General features: G+C 37.3%; 1 protein-coding gene across 5 annotated transcripts in view; it reads right to left on the reverse strand.

The window, feature by feature from the left end:
* The window catches only part of htr4 (5-hydroxytryptamine receptor 4), a 190,722-nt gene that overhangs the window by 80,939 nt on the left and 92,283 nt on the right, over positions 1 to 17,500 (reverse strand). For all 5 annotated transcript variants that reach the window (XM_061891849.1, XM_061891847.1, XM_061891851.1 and 2 more), the window contains one exon: positions 1,323 to 1,395. In XM_061891849.1, the coding sequence (XP_061747833.1) occupies positions 1,323 to 1,372 (50 nt within the window). In that variant the 5' untranslated portion in view covers positions 1,373 to 1,395. The remainder of the gene's footprint in view (positions 1 to 1,322; positions 1,396 to 17,500) is intronic.

Here is a 17,500-nt window from a genome sequence, read left to right on the forward strand (position 1 = left end):
TGTAGATTACATGACTAGTGTCCAAGCCACGCCCACTGGGCGGTTTGAATACCAAATTATGACAACAGGAAGTCAACAAATTATCGTAAATAGTCGTAAATGTTACTGTACGTGTAGATTACATGACTAGTGTCCAAGCCACGCCCACTGGGCGGTTTGAATACCAAATTATGACAACAGGAAGTCAACAAATTATCGTAAATAGTCGTAAATGTTACTGTACGTGTAGATTACATGACTAGTGTCCAAGCCACGCCCACTGGGCGGTTTGAATACCAAATTATGACAACAGGAAGTCAACAAATTATCGTAAATAGTCGTAAATGTTACTGTACGTGTAGATTACATGACTAGTGTCCAAGCCACGCCCACTGGGCGGTTTGAATACCAAATTATGACAACAGGAAGTCAACAAATTATCGTAAATAGTCGTAAATGTTACTGTACGTGTAGATTACATGACTAGTGTCCAAGCCACGCCCACTGGGCGGTTTGAATACCAAATTATGACAACAGGAAGTCAACAAATTATCGTAAATAGTCATAAATGTTACTGTACGTGTAGATTACATGACTAGTGTCCAAGCCACGCCCACTGGGCGGTTTAAATACCAATTTATGACAACAGGAAGTCAACAAATTATCGTAAATAGTCGTAAATGTTACTGTACGTGTAGATTACATGACTAGTGTCCAAGCCACGCCCACTGGGCGGTTTAAATACCAAATTATGACAACAGGAAGTCAACAAATTATCGTAAATAGTCGTAAATGTTACTGTACGTGTAGATTACATGACTAGTGTCCAAGCCACGCCCACTGGGCGGTTTAAATACCAAGTTATGACAACAGGAAGTCAACAAATTATCGTAAATAGTCGTAAATGTTACTGTACGTGTAGATTACATGACTAGTGTCCAAGCCACGCCCACTGGGCGGTTTAAATACCAAGTTATGACAACAGGAAGTCAACAAATTATCGTAAATAGTCGTAAATGTTACTGTACGTGTAGATTACATGACTAGTGTCCAAGCCACGCCCACTGGGCGGTTTAAATACCAAGTTATGACAACAGGAAGTCAATAAAGCCAGCATCACTCATTTTTAAATGAAATATTAAACAATGTGCTTGTCAGCAAGAAATAAAAAACAACAACTTATTGAGAAGTGCCTGGAAGGTTTGATCAAAAGTATACGTCATCGTGATGAAGATATCGGACACAACCTTCATCACGTATGAGATTGTGTCGCCTCACAGTCCAAAGAAAAGTAAAAAGACGGGGAAAATAATTGAACAATACGTTTGTTGGCGAGCACTCACGTGTCAGTGACAAGCTCCTCCATCACCGGCATGTGGCCTCCAGCGATCATGTGACCATCAAGGCACAGAAGTCCTGCACACACAAACACAAACAACACACAACACCATTAAAACCTCATCATCATCATCGCCTCCATTACACACCATTAGGCCGCTTTCTTAACCAGGCCTAACAAAACTAACATGCACAGTCCAGCGGACCGTGCACACACACACACACACACACACACACACACACACACACACACACACACACACACACACACACACACACACACACACACACACACACACACACACACACACACACAAACACACACACACACACACACATACACACACGTATTGTTGTATTTGTTACCCTCTTGAAACCTGAGAAAAATGCCTCCCTCTTTAGGACCACCTTTTATATATATATATATATATATATATATATATATATATATATATACAACATGAATAAAATATACATACTATGCAAAAATATAAAAAAGCTTGTTGTGAAAAATGAGTTGAAATTTCACAGGAAAAAGGTCAAAAATGTTACACGAAAAACTGAACATTTGTACAATATTATGATAAACGTTGGAATTTTAATCAATAACAGTCACAATTTTACGAGGAAAAAGCTTAAAATTTTGGTCAGTTTTATGAAAAGAGTCGTTATTTTACTCGACAAGTCACAATTTTATAAGAAAACTATATAATGTTGGCAATATTATAAAAATAATCAGAATTTTACTTGACAAGTTATAATTTTACACAAAAAACATCACTATTTTACAAAAACAACAAAAAAACTGTCAATATTGTGATAAAAGTCAGAATTTTACATGACAAATGTCACCATTTTGCATTAAAAAGTCATATCTTTACATAAAAAAATACTATATATTTTTACGAGAAAATATTGCAATATTACAGAAACAAATAGAATGTGAGAAATTGTTCCTAATTTTACACACACAAAAACTGAACATTTGTGCAATATTATGATAAACGTTGGTATTTTAATCAGTAACAGTCACGATTTTACGAGGAAAAAGCTTAAAATTTTGGTCAATTTTATGAAAAGAGTCGTAATTTTACTGGACAAGTCACAATTTTATAAGAAAACTTTATAATGTTGGCAATATTATAATAATAATCGGAATTTTACTTGACAAGTTAGAATTTTACTCAAAAAACGTCACTATTTCACAAGAACAACAAAAAATTGTCAATATTGTGATAAAAGTCAGAATTTTACATGACAAATGTCACCATTTTGCATTTAAAAGTCATATCTTTACATAAAAAATACTATATATTTTTATGAGAAAATATTGCAATATTATAGAAACAGAAAGAATGTGAGAAATTGTTCCTAATTTTACACACACAAAAAAACAGTCAACACATTGTGAGAAAAAGACTGCTTTTAGTTATTTTGTTGTTGTTGATTTTTTTTGTTTGCAATTGTTTTTTAATCTTCATTATTTACTTCAAGTTACTACAGTATGTCTCTATATACATATTTATTTATTTATTACATTTTGTCCAAAGGAGCCCATTTTAAATGTCTTACTCAGATCGGGGAGCATTTTACATTTTTACACACACTTGTTATTTCATATGTTGACCAGAGGGGGAGCACTTCACTTTTTTTTTACACACACTTGTTATTTCATATGTTGACCAGAGGAGGAGCACTTCGCATTTTTTTACACACACTTGTTATTTCATATGTTGACCAAAGGGGGAGCACTTCACATTTTTTTACACACACTTGTTATTTCATATGTTGACCAGAGGGGGAGCACTTCACATTTTTTTTACACACACTTGTTATTTCATATGTTGACCAGAGGGGGAGCACTTCACTTTTTTTTTTTACACACACTTGTTATTTCATATGTTGACCAGAGGGGGAGCACTTCACTTTTTTTTTTTACACACACTTGTTATTTCATATGTTGACCAGAGGGGGAGCACTTCACATTTTTTTACACACACTTGTTATTTCATATGTTGACCAAAGGGGGAGCACTTCACATTTTTTTACACACACTTGTTATTTCATATGTTGACCAGAGGGGGAGCACTTCACTTTTTTTTTACACACACTTGTTATTTCATATGTTGACCAGAGGGGGAGCACTTCACTTTTTTTTTTTACACACACTTGTTATTTCATATGTTGACCAGAGGGGGAGTACTTCACATTTTTTCACACACACTTGTTATTTCATATGTTGACCAGCGGGGGAGCACTTTTAAATGGGACAACAATGTTGATAGATGTCACCACAAATGAGACACACACACACACACACACACACACACACACACACACACACACACACACACACACACACACACACACACACACACACACACACAGTATGAGCGTTTTTTTTAAAGTAAAGCTATCGTGAGAGGTTGAATTTAAAAAACAAAGACTGCCGCATTTCATCTCTACTGTATATAAAAAATAAATAAAAAACACTAACATTTTTATTATTAACCGTCTGGAATAGATTTATGCTGTTTTTAAGTTGAAGTGGAGACCATAATTCACAATACTTGACAAAGTTAAGCTCAAAATGCAGTAAAATAAATGATGCGGACACGTTTGTTACTGGATACTTATGTGTGAGTAACATGCTACTATTATTATTTCATATTTATTTATATTGACAAATGTATTGCATTATTGTGCAATGATTATTAGCTATGTCTAGCTTGTGTGCTATTGTGTGCTTCGCCGTTGTGTAGCCGCTGGCTCCTACTAATGTATAAGATAATAGGCTTCTCCCGACACATCTTTTTGACTTACAGTATAGTAAAACACTGATTTTCTTATTTTTTATTTTAAATATGTTTTGTTAATAAAAATAAATGTATTTTATTCAAACAATACAAAATAATAAAATACTGACCTATTTATTATTAACTGTCTGCAATGGACTTACATACACATGTTTCTATTTTATGTATTTATTTTTCTTGCTTTTTTAAATATGTTTTATTGCGATGAGGTGAAGACTTGTCCAGGGTGTACGCCGCCTTCCGCCCGAATGTAGCTGAGATATGGAAACCAGCGCCCCCTGCAAGCCCAAAGGGAATAAGCGGTAGTAAATGGATGGATGGATGTGTATTATTTTAATAAAAAAAAATAAAAAAAACACATTTTATTTTATTTTAAAAAAAATACTGATATTGGATCCTTAAGTATTGGCTGATATTGACATCGATCTGATATAATATCAGCAGGGATCAAACATACACGGTTATTATTTAGTCGTCTGGAATATTAAAAAAAAATGTGGATCAAGGGAAATATGTCAAACAGAGAACAATGTTAGAAATAAAAAAAACAAATAAAAATAAACACAAACCTATTTGTTAGTAACCGTCTGGAATGGACTTATGCTGTCTTTAAGTTGAAGTGGAGAGGTAATTGGACTTTTAGCAACACCTTGTGGTCACAAAAACTCACAAATTTAAGCTCAAAATGCAGTAAAATAAATGATGCGGACACGTTTGTTACTGGATACTCTCTAACACGTATCTGCCTTGGACTATGTGTGAGTAACTTGCAACATAATTATTTCACATGTCTTTATATTGACAAATGTGCTGTTTTATTGTGCAATGATTATTACCTAGCTTGTGTGCTATTGTGTGCTTCGCCGTTGCGTAGCCGCTAGCTCCTGGGAGCCTACAAGCCAGCATGTCAAGGACTTTAGTAAAGTAGAAGAAGTTGCGTGTGGACATTTACATGTTAAGCATTAAAAGCTGACCAGGAGAGTCCAGCACTTTTCATCAGGCATAAAAGACCCGCAGGTAAGCCCCTCGGCCCGTTGATATCGCTCCAGGATTAAACTGCAATATCAACAGATTTGGAGCCAGCGCACCCCGGCTTAAAGAACCAATCACAGCAAAGCACATCAAAAATCTGTCCTGAGTCCCACAAAATGAAAGTGAAAGCTAATGGAAGGTCCAAAGGCTGGAGGAAAGTACATCTGATATCAAAATGCTCCCTTCGGATGTCCAACAATGTTTTCATTACGGATTGTTTTTAGTCAAAGACGCCAGGGAAGAAGGACAAAAACTGGATCCCCTGACAAGTAAGCAAAGGAGAAGAACTGTACAAGCAACTAAATGTGTTAATACACAAAAGTAGTATCAACAATTGTTACCAATCAGTATCAGTATCGATTCCCAGGTACTGAGTATTGGGACCGTATCTGTTTTAATGTCATTACTGTAAGCAATCTTCTTGGTTTTGATCGTTGGCATAGCAGCAATAGAAACATATTTTAGGTCATTCCAGTAACCCCACGCCACTTTCCCTTCAAGCTTTCACTCAAACTATTCTGTTTTATTTTATTTATTCAATTGTTTGGGCATCCTTAATTAAGTCTAAAATTAGTTATTTAAGTCTTGTATGTGTTACAACACAGAATGTGTCGTATAATATCGTGCTGTGGTAATCACACTAGATGTCTACCAGGAGGAACTTGGGAATGTGCGCTCGGCAACCACATGTCAAGTTAACTTTCAGTTTCGATTGCAAGGCCAGGCAACATAGGTGGAAAAAAGCAAGAGAGACAGGCAAACATTTAAGAGAGTGTGTCGACCTTTGGGGAGCTCGCTTCATTCTTTCACAGCTCTAGTATTCCTGTGATTCCTGCTCTGTGATTATTCTTAAACAATCGCGAGTGATAACCTGTGAATAATCGTGAATAATCACAAATAATACCATGTCATTAATCATAATAAACGTGAGTAATATTCTGTGTTGAATTGGAAATAATCTCAAAGAATAACATGTGATTATTTGCGAGTAATCACAAGCAAAACCTGTGATTAATCACCAACCATCGAGAGTAACATGTGATTAATCGTGAATAATCGCAAGTAACAACGTGTGATTGTTCGTTAATAATTGAGTAAAAACCTATATATTTGGGAATAATCACAAGTAATAATTAGTGATAGTAATAACCTGTGTTTAATCGTGAACCATCGCGAGAAATATTTTGTGTTTAGTCTTTTAATAAATAGTGAGTAATAACCTGCGATTGTGAATAATCCTGAGTAATAAACTGTGATACATTAGGAACAATCGCGAGTAATATGTGATTAATCGCGAATAATCAAGAGTGGTAACATGATTGGTCATGAATAACCACGGGTACAAAATCTTTTATTATTTGTGAACAATTGTAAGTAATAACCTGTGATTAACTGTGAATAACGACCCGTCACCAAGACCTGTGATTAATAATGAACAATCGTAAGTAATAACCTGTGATTGTTCGTTAATAATTGAGTAAAAACCTATATATTTGGGAATAATCACAAGTAATAATTAGTGATAAATTGTGAAAGTAACAACCTGTGTTTAATCGTGAACCATCGCGAGAAATATTTTGTGTTTAGTCTTTTAATAAATAGTGAGTAATAACCTGCGATTGTGAATAATCCTGAGTAATAAACTGTGATACATTAGGAACAATCGTGAGTAACATGTGATTAATCGCTAGTGGTAACAGGAATAACCACGAGTACAACATCTTTTATTATTTGTGAACAATTGTAAGTAATAACCTGTGATTAACTGTGAATAACGACCCGTCACCAAGACCTGTGATTAATAATGAACAACCGTAAGTAATAACCTGTGATTGTTCGTTAATAATTGAGTAAAAACCTATATATTTGGGAATAATCACAAGTAATAACTAGTGATAAATTGTGAAAGTAACAACCTGTGTTTAATCGTGAACAATCGCGAGAAATATTTTGTGTTTAGTCTTTTAATAAATAGTGAGTAATAACCTGCGATTGTGAATAATCCTGAGTAATAAACTGTGATTCATTAGGAACAATCGTGAGTAACATGTGATTAATCGCGAGTGGTAACATGAATAACCACGGGTACAACATCTTGTATTATTCGTGAACAATCGTAAGTAATAACCTGTGATTAACTGTGAATAATGACCCGTCACCAAGACCTGTGATTAATAATGAACAATCGTAAGTAATAACCTGTGATTATTGTGAATAATCACGAGTAATAACCACATCCCCCTTCTTGCCCCCCCCCCCCCCCCCCGCACGCCACAAAGATTCAACAACAAAACCAAGTGAATTTTATTTCTCCACATCAATCTTTGTAGCCACCGGGCTCTTAAAGTTTAGGAGTTTTGGGATTTCAAACTGTGAGCGCACCACGGGGGGACTGAAAGTGTGTGTGTGTGTGTGTGTGTGTGTGTGTGTGTGTGTGTGTGTGTGTGTGTGTGTGTGTGTGTGTGTGTGTGTGTGTGTGTGTCAGCAGGTAGGCTAGAAATGAAGACTTCTTGATGTTGTTTTGACTTTGTATATGAAATGAATGTTGAGTAATGGCCTCATTATTATGTTTGTTGGAGTCCTGCATGGGACTTGAAATTATGTTCAAAGTAGAGCTGGGCCATACAACTTTATATTTATATTTATATTAATATTTATATTTATATTTATATTCATATCAGGATATTCTTGGTGGCAAGAAAGCACGGAAGTATGCAAGCAAGGTTGGTTGCATGAACAAAGGCGAGATGAGAAAGTCAAAATGAAGAAATTAGACATCCACACACTCCACTCACTCTGGACATTCTAGCCAGAATGTTTCCTGGTTGCTAAAATTCCCTGATTACCTGGAATTACCAGGAATTTACCTTTGTTGAAAACGAATGGGCAATATAAAAACATTTCCATGTCCCACATTTCTCATCCGATTGGAACCGTTCCACCAGCCACACACTCCACTCACACTGGACATTCAAGCCAGAATGTTTCCCGGTTCTGAAAATTTCCTATTTACCCAGAATTACCAGTAATTTTACAAACCTCTCCATATCGCACATTTCTCAACTGATTAGAACAGTTCCACCATCCACACACTCTGGACATTCAAGCCAGAATGTTTCCTGGTTGCTAAAATTCCCTGATTACCTGGAATTACCAGGAATGTACCTTTGTTGAAAACGAATGGGCAATATAAAAACATTTCCATGTCCCACATTTCTCATCCGATTGGAACTGTTCCAATATCCACACACTCCACTCACCCTGGACATTCAAACCAGAATGTTTCCCGGTTCTGAAAATGTCCTATTTACCCAGAATTACCAGGAATTTTACAAACCTTTCCATATCGCACATTTCTCAACTGATTAGAACGGTTCCACCATCCACACACTCCACTCACTCGGGACATTCTAGCCAGAATGTTTCCTGGTTGCTAAAATTCCCTGATAACCTGGAATTACCAGGAATGTACCTTTATTGAGAATGAATGGACATTTTTCAACCGATTGGAACGGTTCCACCATCCACACACTCCACTCCCCACTGGACATTCAAGTATGTCAGTTCCTTTGACGCGTACTCGCGTTTCTCTCTGAGCAGGAAATAAATATGTTTAATGATTTAACAATTTGTTACGTCTATCTTTTTTTTTTCGTTTGTCCACTTTGTGGATCTGACCGCAAGCCAGAGGATGTGATCACATGACACAAGCAGGAAGTGATGCCAGAGGCTTAGACGAGGGGTCGGCAACCCAAAACATTGAAAAAACCACATTGGACCAACAATACTAAAAACTAATTAGTCTGGAACCAGAAAAAATTAAAAGCCAAAAATAAGTTTTATATTGATGGCAACACTTGACGCAAGTCCCTATATTAGCTATAATAGCCTACTATCAAAGTGAGGATGTGTCGCAGGCTTTGTTGACAGAAATGTTGAAATGTTATATTTTTTCTACACATTTTTACATTTTTAATGGCCAAAAGTATAGATGTGTGTGTCCAAGTTAAAGGAAACAGCAGGCTGTCTTCTTTTAATAGATTTACTTCAATCTTGGCAAGCTAGGTTACATTTCCTGTAGTCTGGAACAACATGGCGCACGAACAACTATCAGAAATGCAGCCAATATTACATACAAATAATGTTTCATCAGACATGCAAAACTAAATTATATACAGAGAGGATACACGTAAATGATATTAAATGAGCTCAAATATACCTACAAATGAGGCATAATGATGCAAATTTCCATACAGCAATCTTGGCAAGCTAGGTTACATTTCCTGTAGTCTGGAACAACATGGCGCACGAACAACTATCGGAAATGCAGCTAATATTACATACAGATAATGTGTCATCAGACAAGCAAAACTAAATTATATACAGAGAGGGTACACATAAATGATATTGATCTCAAATATAGCTACAAATGAGGCATAGTGATGCAATATTTCCATACAGCTAGCCTAAGTAGCATTTTAGCATTGATTAGCTTGCAGTCATGCAGTGACCAAATATGCCTGATGAGCACTCCACACAAGTCAATAACATCAACAAAGCTCACCTTTCATGCATTCACGCACAGTATAAAACATTTGGTGGACAAAATGAGACAAAGAAGGAGTGGAAGATGTAAACAAACTGTTGCATCACAGTCCACACTATGGTGAGTTCAAGAACTGTCGAAATTAGTTGGACAAAACGATGTTCACCAAACACTCATTTTAAACATATTGTCAGGACTTGAACTTGGGCGTGGATTGTTTTCCCGAGGTGCAAAGCAAATGGAGTGAAAACGGTGTGAAGGTAGAGACATCTTTTTATTTTGACACTATAACTAAAAAAAACAGGAACAAACAAAAGGCGCGCACAATGGCGGACAACAAACTTGACTATGGAAAGAAAACTTGCCCTAAGGCAAAGCTATAGTCGTAAAACAAAAACTAGCACTATGGCATGAATAACAAAAAACTTACTTTGAACAAGAAAGTAACCTGGATCATCAGCATGGAAGGCATAGAAAGTGATGGATGGTGTGAAGGAGGTGATGTTGCCAGGATGAACAACAGAAACAGACAGGCTTAAATAGCAGTGACATGATAAGTGGAAACAGGTGTGGGAGTGCAAAACGTGAGACAAGTGAAAACTAACGGGTAGTCATGGTAACAAAACAAACCAGGAAGTGCAAAAAGAGGAACTGAGCATTTTTTTTTTGTCGGATGTCATATTTCATATCGTAGCTCCTGCAGAAGCAGACAAGTTCCATTTGGCTCGACACCCGCCTGACCCGCCGCCGCCGCGTGTTCGGGTTCAAGCGCGCCTCCTGACACTCCCGCAGCCCGCCAGCGTGGAAATGGGCGGGGCCGACTCAGAGGGGACTGTCAACAGCTGCCAACCCAGAGAGGAATTTTTATGAGCTGACAATTTGTCACCGCCACACGGGGAAGTGAGCGAGGCGCCTTTATTGACACGCACGCATGATTGATGCTTGGAACGCTCCTCACGCGCCGCATCCTGGCTGACCTTCCTCAAAGTTGGAATGTTTTTACATTTTAATATTACCTTGTATCACCGGTGTCAAAACTCAGGAATCTTACACACGTTCCTTTTAAAAGTCTGACAATTTAATAGCTGCTCTTCTAACATCATATAGTGGACAACAGTAGTTGTAATTATGTCTGAATTGCAGCTACGTGCAGGATTTACTTGTATGACCCAATGCAAACAACCTTCCCTAGTCATGGGGCAAACAAAATTTAACAAATAAAAAATCCAACCCTGCGATGAGGTGGCAACTGTCCAGGGTGTACCCCGCCTTCCACCCGAATGCAGCTGAGCTAGGCTCCAGCACCCCCCGCGAACCCAAAAGGGACAAGCGGTAGAAAATAGGTGGATGGAAAAAATCCAACCAACACAAAATGTCAAGAGACATGGTCACTGAACTTTGTAAATATTATAAAATAAAAACATCCAAACACCATAAATTACACTCTTTAAAATCTATTACAAAGCATGATGGGAAAAACGTAAAATGCTCTTCAGATTTATCCATGTTCAGCACATTTTACCTGTAGGCAGATTGCATTCATTTTAAAAGTCTGACTATTTAAAATCTGCTATTTTAGCACTATTTAGTGGACAACATTACTTTCAATTTTGTCCAGACAGCAACTAAGCACAGTATTTACTGATACGACTTAATGCAAACAACCTTCCCTAGTCATGATGAAATACCCCCCCAAAAAATCCAACCAACACAAAATGTCAAGAGACATGGTCACTGAACTTTGTAAATATTATAAAATAAAAACATCCAAACACCATAAATTACACTCTTTAAAATCTATGACAAAGCATGATGGGAAAAATGCAAAACGCTCTTCAGACTTATCCATGTTCAGCACATTTTACCCGCAGGCAGATTGCATCCATTTTAAAAGTCTGACTATTCAAAATCTGCTATTTTAGCACTATTTAGTGGACAACATTACTTTTAATTTTTTTTCTAGACAGCAACTACGCACAGTATTTACTGATATGACCTAATGCAAACAACCTTCCCTAGTCATGATGAAATACCCCAAAAAAAAAAAAATAATTTCACCGTAGAAAAAATTATTTCAATTATTTTTGCATTTAAATCCATTACAAGGCATGATAGGAAAAATGCAAAACGCTCTACAGACAGTCCACGAGAACTCATGGCATCCCTCTAATGGTCTTCACAGCGCCAGGGACACTTGATGAAGACCCCCTACTGATTTTGAAGGATTGCTGGATGTCAAAGGTCATATTTCCGTGGCGTCGAAACAAACAATTTTGGCAATTAGCATGCAGGCTAACGAGGTCGGCTGACTAATTGGGATGTTTGTGTGCACCTCCAGCAGCTGGGAGGTGGGAGCGTCACATTGCAGCCCAGCTCCTCGTCTTACCTCCCGTGTTCGGGAGGCAGGCTCGTTATTCCCTCTGTCCAGTTTTTAAGGGGCGGCGGGACTCGGCCTGGAGACGCCAGCGCGGCTTTGGAGTTTCCTCCGGTGGGAGAAGACATGAACGTGTTTGCTGCAATCTAACATGCCGGCCAGCTGGCTGACTTGGGGGTGGTGCGGCGGCACAGGGGAGGAGGGGGCAACACAGCTGCCATCTTTGCAACATTGTGCAGGACAGCCGCCACACTTCCTGTGCACCTCGGGGTGACACAAGCACGTCTTCATCAAGTTCCCACTTTCATTTACATGCTAATTCCACTTCCATGGCCTCCCAGGGGCTCTTCTCACTCCTACTCCTCCTTGAGCTGGACCGGACTCGGTCCATGAAGGACTCAACCCACCAGGACCACTTCTGTACTTTCCAGCGGCTCGACTGACCCGGAGCATCGAGAGCCGGATCCCAATTAGGCCTTGAATTAGTCATGTGACTGATTAGGGGCGGGCACTCTCCAGCTGGAGGGCTGAGTAGGAAGTAAAACTGCTCACTTGGAAAATCATTCATTTACCTTTTTAGTCTTTCTTTAATTGTTCATCAACTGCTCAGTCCTCGATTAAATGGGGTTGTATGCCGTTTAGCGAGTAGATATCTAACACACGGGGGTCCAAAGTGCAGCCTGGGGCGCTTTTGTGGCCTGCGGCTTGTTTTTTATTGGCCTGCGACACATTCCACAAGTCAATTAATGAACATGAAGCAAAGGGAAATAGACCAAGCAATGACTAGGAAGTGTGCACATGCTAACAGTTAGCATATATTCAATACTAAGTTATATGAGTCTGAGGTGTTTGGCTGCAAAATTGGTTAAAAAAAAGTTAGCAAATTAATGTTAGCATGCTTCAAGTACTAAGTTATATGAACCTGAGGTGTTCAGCTGCAAAATTTGCTTTAAAAAAAGTTATCACACTAAGGTAAAATGCTAACAGATCGCATGTGTCAAGTACAAAGTTATATGAGCCTGAGGTGTTCAGCTGCAAAATTTGCTCAAAAAGTTAACACACTAATGCTAGCATGCTAACAGTTAGCATGTGTCAAGTACAAAGTTACATGAGAATGAGATGTTCGGCTGCAAAATTTGCTTAAAAAAGTTAGCACACTAAGGTTAGCATGCTAACAGTTCGCATGTGTCAAGTACTAAGTTATATGAGCCTGAGGTGTTCAGCTGCAAACATTGCTAAAAACAAACAAAAACCAAACTTAGCATGCTAACAGTTCGCATGTGTCAAGTACTAAGTTATATGAGTACGAAGTGTTTGGCTGCAACATTTTCTCAAAAAGTTAACGTTAGCATGTTTCAAGTACTAAGTTATATGAGCCTGAGGTGTTCAGCTGCAAAAAATGCTAAAAAAAAAAAAAAAACTTAGCATGCTAACAGTTAACATGTATCAAGTACCAACTAATATGAGTATGAGGTGTTCCGCTGCAAAATTTGCTCAAAAAGTTAACACTAATGCTAGCATACTAATAGTTAGCATGTGTCAAGTACAAAATTATATGAGAATGAGATGTTCGGCTGCAAAATTTTCTCAAAAAGTTAACTTGCTAATGTTAGCATTCTAACAGTTAGCATGCTTCAAGTACTAAGTTATATGAGCCGGAGGTGTTCAGCTGCAAAAAATGCTAAAAAAAACAAAAACATAGCATCCTAGCAGTTAACATGTATCAAGTACCAACTTATATGAGTATGAGGTGTCCGCTGCAAAATTTGCTCAAAAAGTTGACACACTAATGCTAGCATACTAACAGTTAGCATGTGTCAAGTACAAAGTTATATGAGAATGAGATGTTCGGCTGCAAAATTTGCTCAAAAAGTTAACACACTAAGGTTAGCATGCTAACAGTTAGCATGTGTCAAGTACAAAGTTACATGAGAATGAGATGTTCTGCTGCAAAATTTGCTTAAAAAAGTTAGCACACTAAGGTTAGCATGCTAACAGTTCGCATGTGTCAAGTACTAAGTTATATGAGCCTGAGGTGTTCAGCTGCAAACATTGCTAAAAACAAACAAAAACCAAACTTAGCATGCTAACAGTTCGCATGTGTCAAGTACTAAGTTATATGAGTACGAAGTGTTCGGCTGCAACATTTTCTCAAAAAGTTAACGTTAGCATGCTTCAAGTACTAAGTTATATGAGCCTGAGGTGTTCAGCTGCAAAAAATGCTAAAAAAAAAAAAAAAACTTAGCATGCTAACAGTTAACATGTATCAAGTACCAACTAATATGAGTATGAGGTGTTCCGCTGCAAAATTTGCTCAAAAAGTTAACACACTAATGCTAGCATGCTAACAGTTACCATGTGTCAGGTACAAAATTATATGAGAATGAGATGTTCGGCTGCAAAATTTGCTTAAGAAAGTTAGCACACTAACAATTCACATGTGTCAAGTACTAATTTATATGAGTACGAGTCGTTCGGCTGCAAAATTTTCTCAAAAAGTTAACATGCTAATGTTAGCATTCTAACAGTTAGCATGCTTCAAGTACTAAGTTATATGAGCCTGAGGTGTTCAGCTGCAAAATTTGCTCAAAAAGTTAGCACACTAAGGTTGGAATGCTAACAGTTTGCATGTGTCAACTACTAAGTTATATGAGCGTGTGCAGCTACAAAAAGTGCTAAAAACAAACAAAAACAAAACTTCGCATGCTAACAGTTTGCATGTGTCAAGTACTAAGTTATATGAGTATTAGGTGTTCGGCTGCAAAATTTCCTCAAAAAGTTAACATGCTAACGTTAGCATTTTAACAGTTAGCATGCTTCAAGCATTAAGTTTTATGAGCCTGAGGTGTTCAGCTGCAAAAAATGCTAAAAAAAAAAAAAAAACTTAGCATGCTAGCAGTTAACATGTATCAAGTACCAACTAATATGAGTATGAGGTGTTCCGCTGCAAAATTTGCTCAAAAAGTTAACACACTAATGCCACCATGCTAACAGTTAGCATGTGTCAAGTACAAAGTTACATGAGAATGAGATGTTCGGCTGCAAAATTTGCTTAAAAAGTTAGCACACTAAGGTTAGCATGCTAACAGTTTGCATGTGTCAAGTACTAAGTTACATGAGCCTGAGGTGTTCAGCTGCAAACATTGCTAAAATCAAACAAAAACCAAACTTAGCATGCTAACAGTTCGCATGTGTCAAGTACTAAGTTATATGAGTACGAAGTGTTCGGCTGCAACATTTTCTCAAAAAGTTAACGTTAGCATGCTTCAAGTACTAAGTTATATGAGCCTGAGGTGTTCAGCTGCAAAAAATGCTAAAAAAAAAAAAAAACTTAGCATGCTAACAGTTAACATGTATCAAGTACCAACTTATATGAGTATGAGGTGTTCCGCTGCAAAATTTGCTCAAAAAGTTAACACTAATGCTAGCATACTAATAGTTAGCATGTGTCAAGTACAAAATTATATGAGAATGAGATGTTCGGCTGCAAAATTTTCTCAAAAAGTTAACTTGCTAATGTTAGCATTCTAACAGTTAGCATGCTTCAAGTACTAAGTTATATGAGCCGGAGGTGTTCAGCTGCAAAAAATGCTAAAAAAAACAAAAACATAGCATCCTAGCAGTTAACATGTATCAAGTACCAACTTATATGAGTATGAGGTGTCCGCTGCAAAATTTGCTCAAAAAGTTGACACACTAATGCTAGCATACTAACAGTTAGCATGTGTCAAGTACAAAGTTATATGAGAATGAGATGTTCGGCTGCAAAATTTGCTCAAAAAGTTAACACACTAAGGTTAGCATGCTAACAGTTAGCATGTGTCAAGTACAAAGTTACATGAGAATGAGATGTTCTGCTGCAAAATTTGCTTAAAAAAGTTAGCACACTAAGGTTAGCATGCTAACAGTTCGCATGTGTCAAGTACTAAGTTATATGAGCCTGAGGTGTTCAGCTGCAAACATTGCTAAAAACAAACAAAAACCAAACTTAGCATGCTAACAGTTCGCATGTGTCAAGTACTAAGTTATATGAGTACGAAGTGTTCGGCTGCAACATTTTCTCAAAAAGTTAACGTTAGCATGCTTCAAGTACTAAGTTATATGAGCCTGAGGTGTTCAGCTGCAAAAAATGCTAAAAAAAAAAAAAAAACTTAGCATGCTAACAGTTAACATGTATCAAGTACCAACTAATATGAGTATGAGGTGTTCCGCTGCAAAATTTGCTCAAAAAGTTAACACACTAATGCTAGCATGCTAACAGTTACCATGTGTCAGGTACAAAATTATATGAGAATGAGATGTTCGGCTGCAAAATTTGCTTAAGAAAGTTAGCACACTAACAATTCACATGTGTCAAGTACTAATTTATATGAGTACGAGTCGTTCGGCTGCAAAATTTTCTCAAAAAGTTAACATGCTAATGTTAGCATTCTAACAGTTAGCATGCTTCAAGTACTAAGTTATATGAGCCTGAGGTGTTCAGCTGCAAAATTTGCTCAAAAAGTTAGCACACTAAGGTTGGAATGCTAACAGTTTGCATGTGTCAACTACTAAGTTATATGAGCGTGTGCAGCTACAAAAAGTGCTAAAAACAAACAAAAACAAAACTTCGCATGCTAACAGTTTGCATGTGTCAAGTACTAAGTTATATGAGTATTAGGTGTTCGGCTGCAAAATTTCCTCAAAAAGTTAACATGCTAACGTTAGCATTTTAACAGTTAGCATGCTTCAAGCATTAAGTTTTATGAGCCTGAGGTGTTCAGCTGCAAAAAATGCTAAAAAAAAAAAAAAAACTTAGCATGCTAGCAGTTAACATGTATCAAGTACCAACTAATATGAGTATGAGGTGTTCCGCTGCAAAATTTGCTCAAAAAGTTAACACACTAATGCCACCATGCTAACAGTTAGCATGTGTCAAGTACAAAGTTACATGAGAATGAGATGTTCGGCTGCAAAATTTGCTTAAAAAGTTAGCACACTAAGGTTAGCATGCTAACAGTTTGCATGTGTCAAGTACTAAGTTACATGAGCCTGAGGTGTTCAGCTGCAAACATTGCTAAAATCAAACAAAAACCAAACTTAGCATGCTAACAGTTCGCATGTGTCAAGTACTAAGTTATATGAGTACGAAGTGTTCGGCTGCAACATTTTCTCAAAAAGTTAACGTTAGCATGCTTCAAGTACTAAGTTATATGAGCCTGAGGTGTTCAGCTGCAAAAAATGCTAAAAAAAAAAAAAAACTTAGCATGCTAACAGTTAACATGTATCAAGTACCAACTTATATGAGTATGAGGTGTTCCGCTGCAAAATTTGCTCAAAAAGTTAACACTAATGCTAGCATACTAACAGTTAGCATGTGTCAAGTACTAAATTATATGAGAATGAGATGTTCGGCTGCAAAATTTTCTCAAAAAG

The sequence above is a fragment of the Nerophis ophidion genome, linkage group LG29 (assembly GCF_033978795.1).
Source record: "Nerophis ophidion isolate RoL-2023_Sa linkage group LG29, RoL_Noph_v1.0, whole genome shotgun sequence".
Classification (NCBI taxonomy): Eukaryota; Metazoa; Chordata; class Actinopteri; order Syngnathiformes; family Syngnathidae; genus Nerophis; species Nerophis ophidion.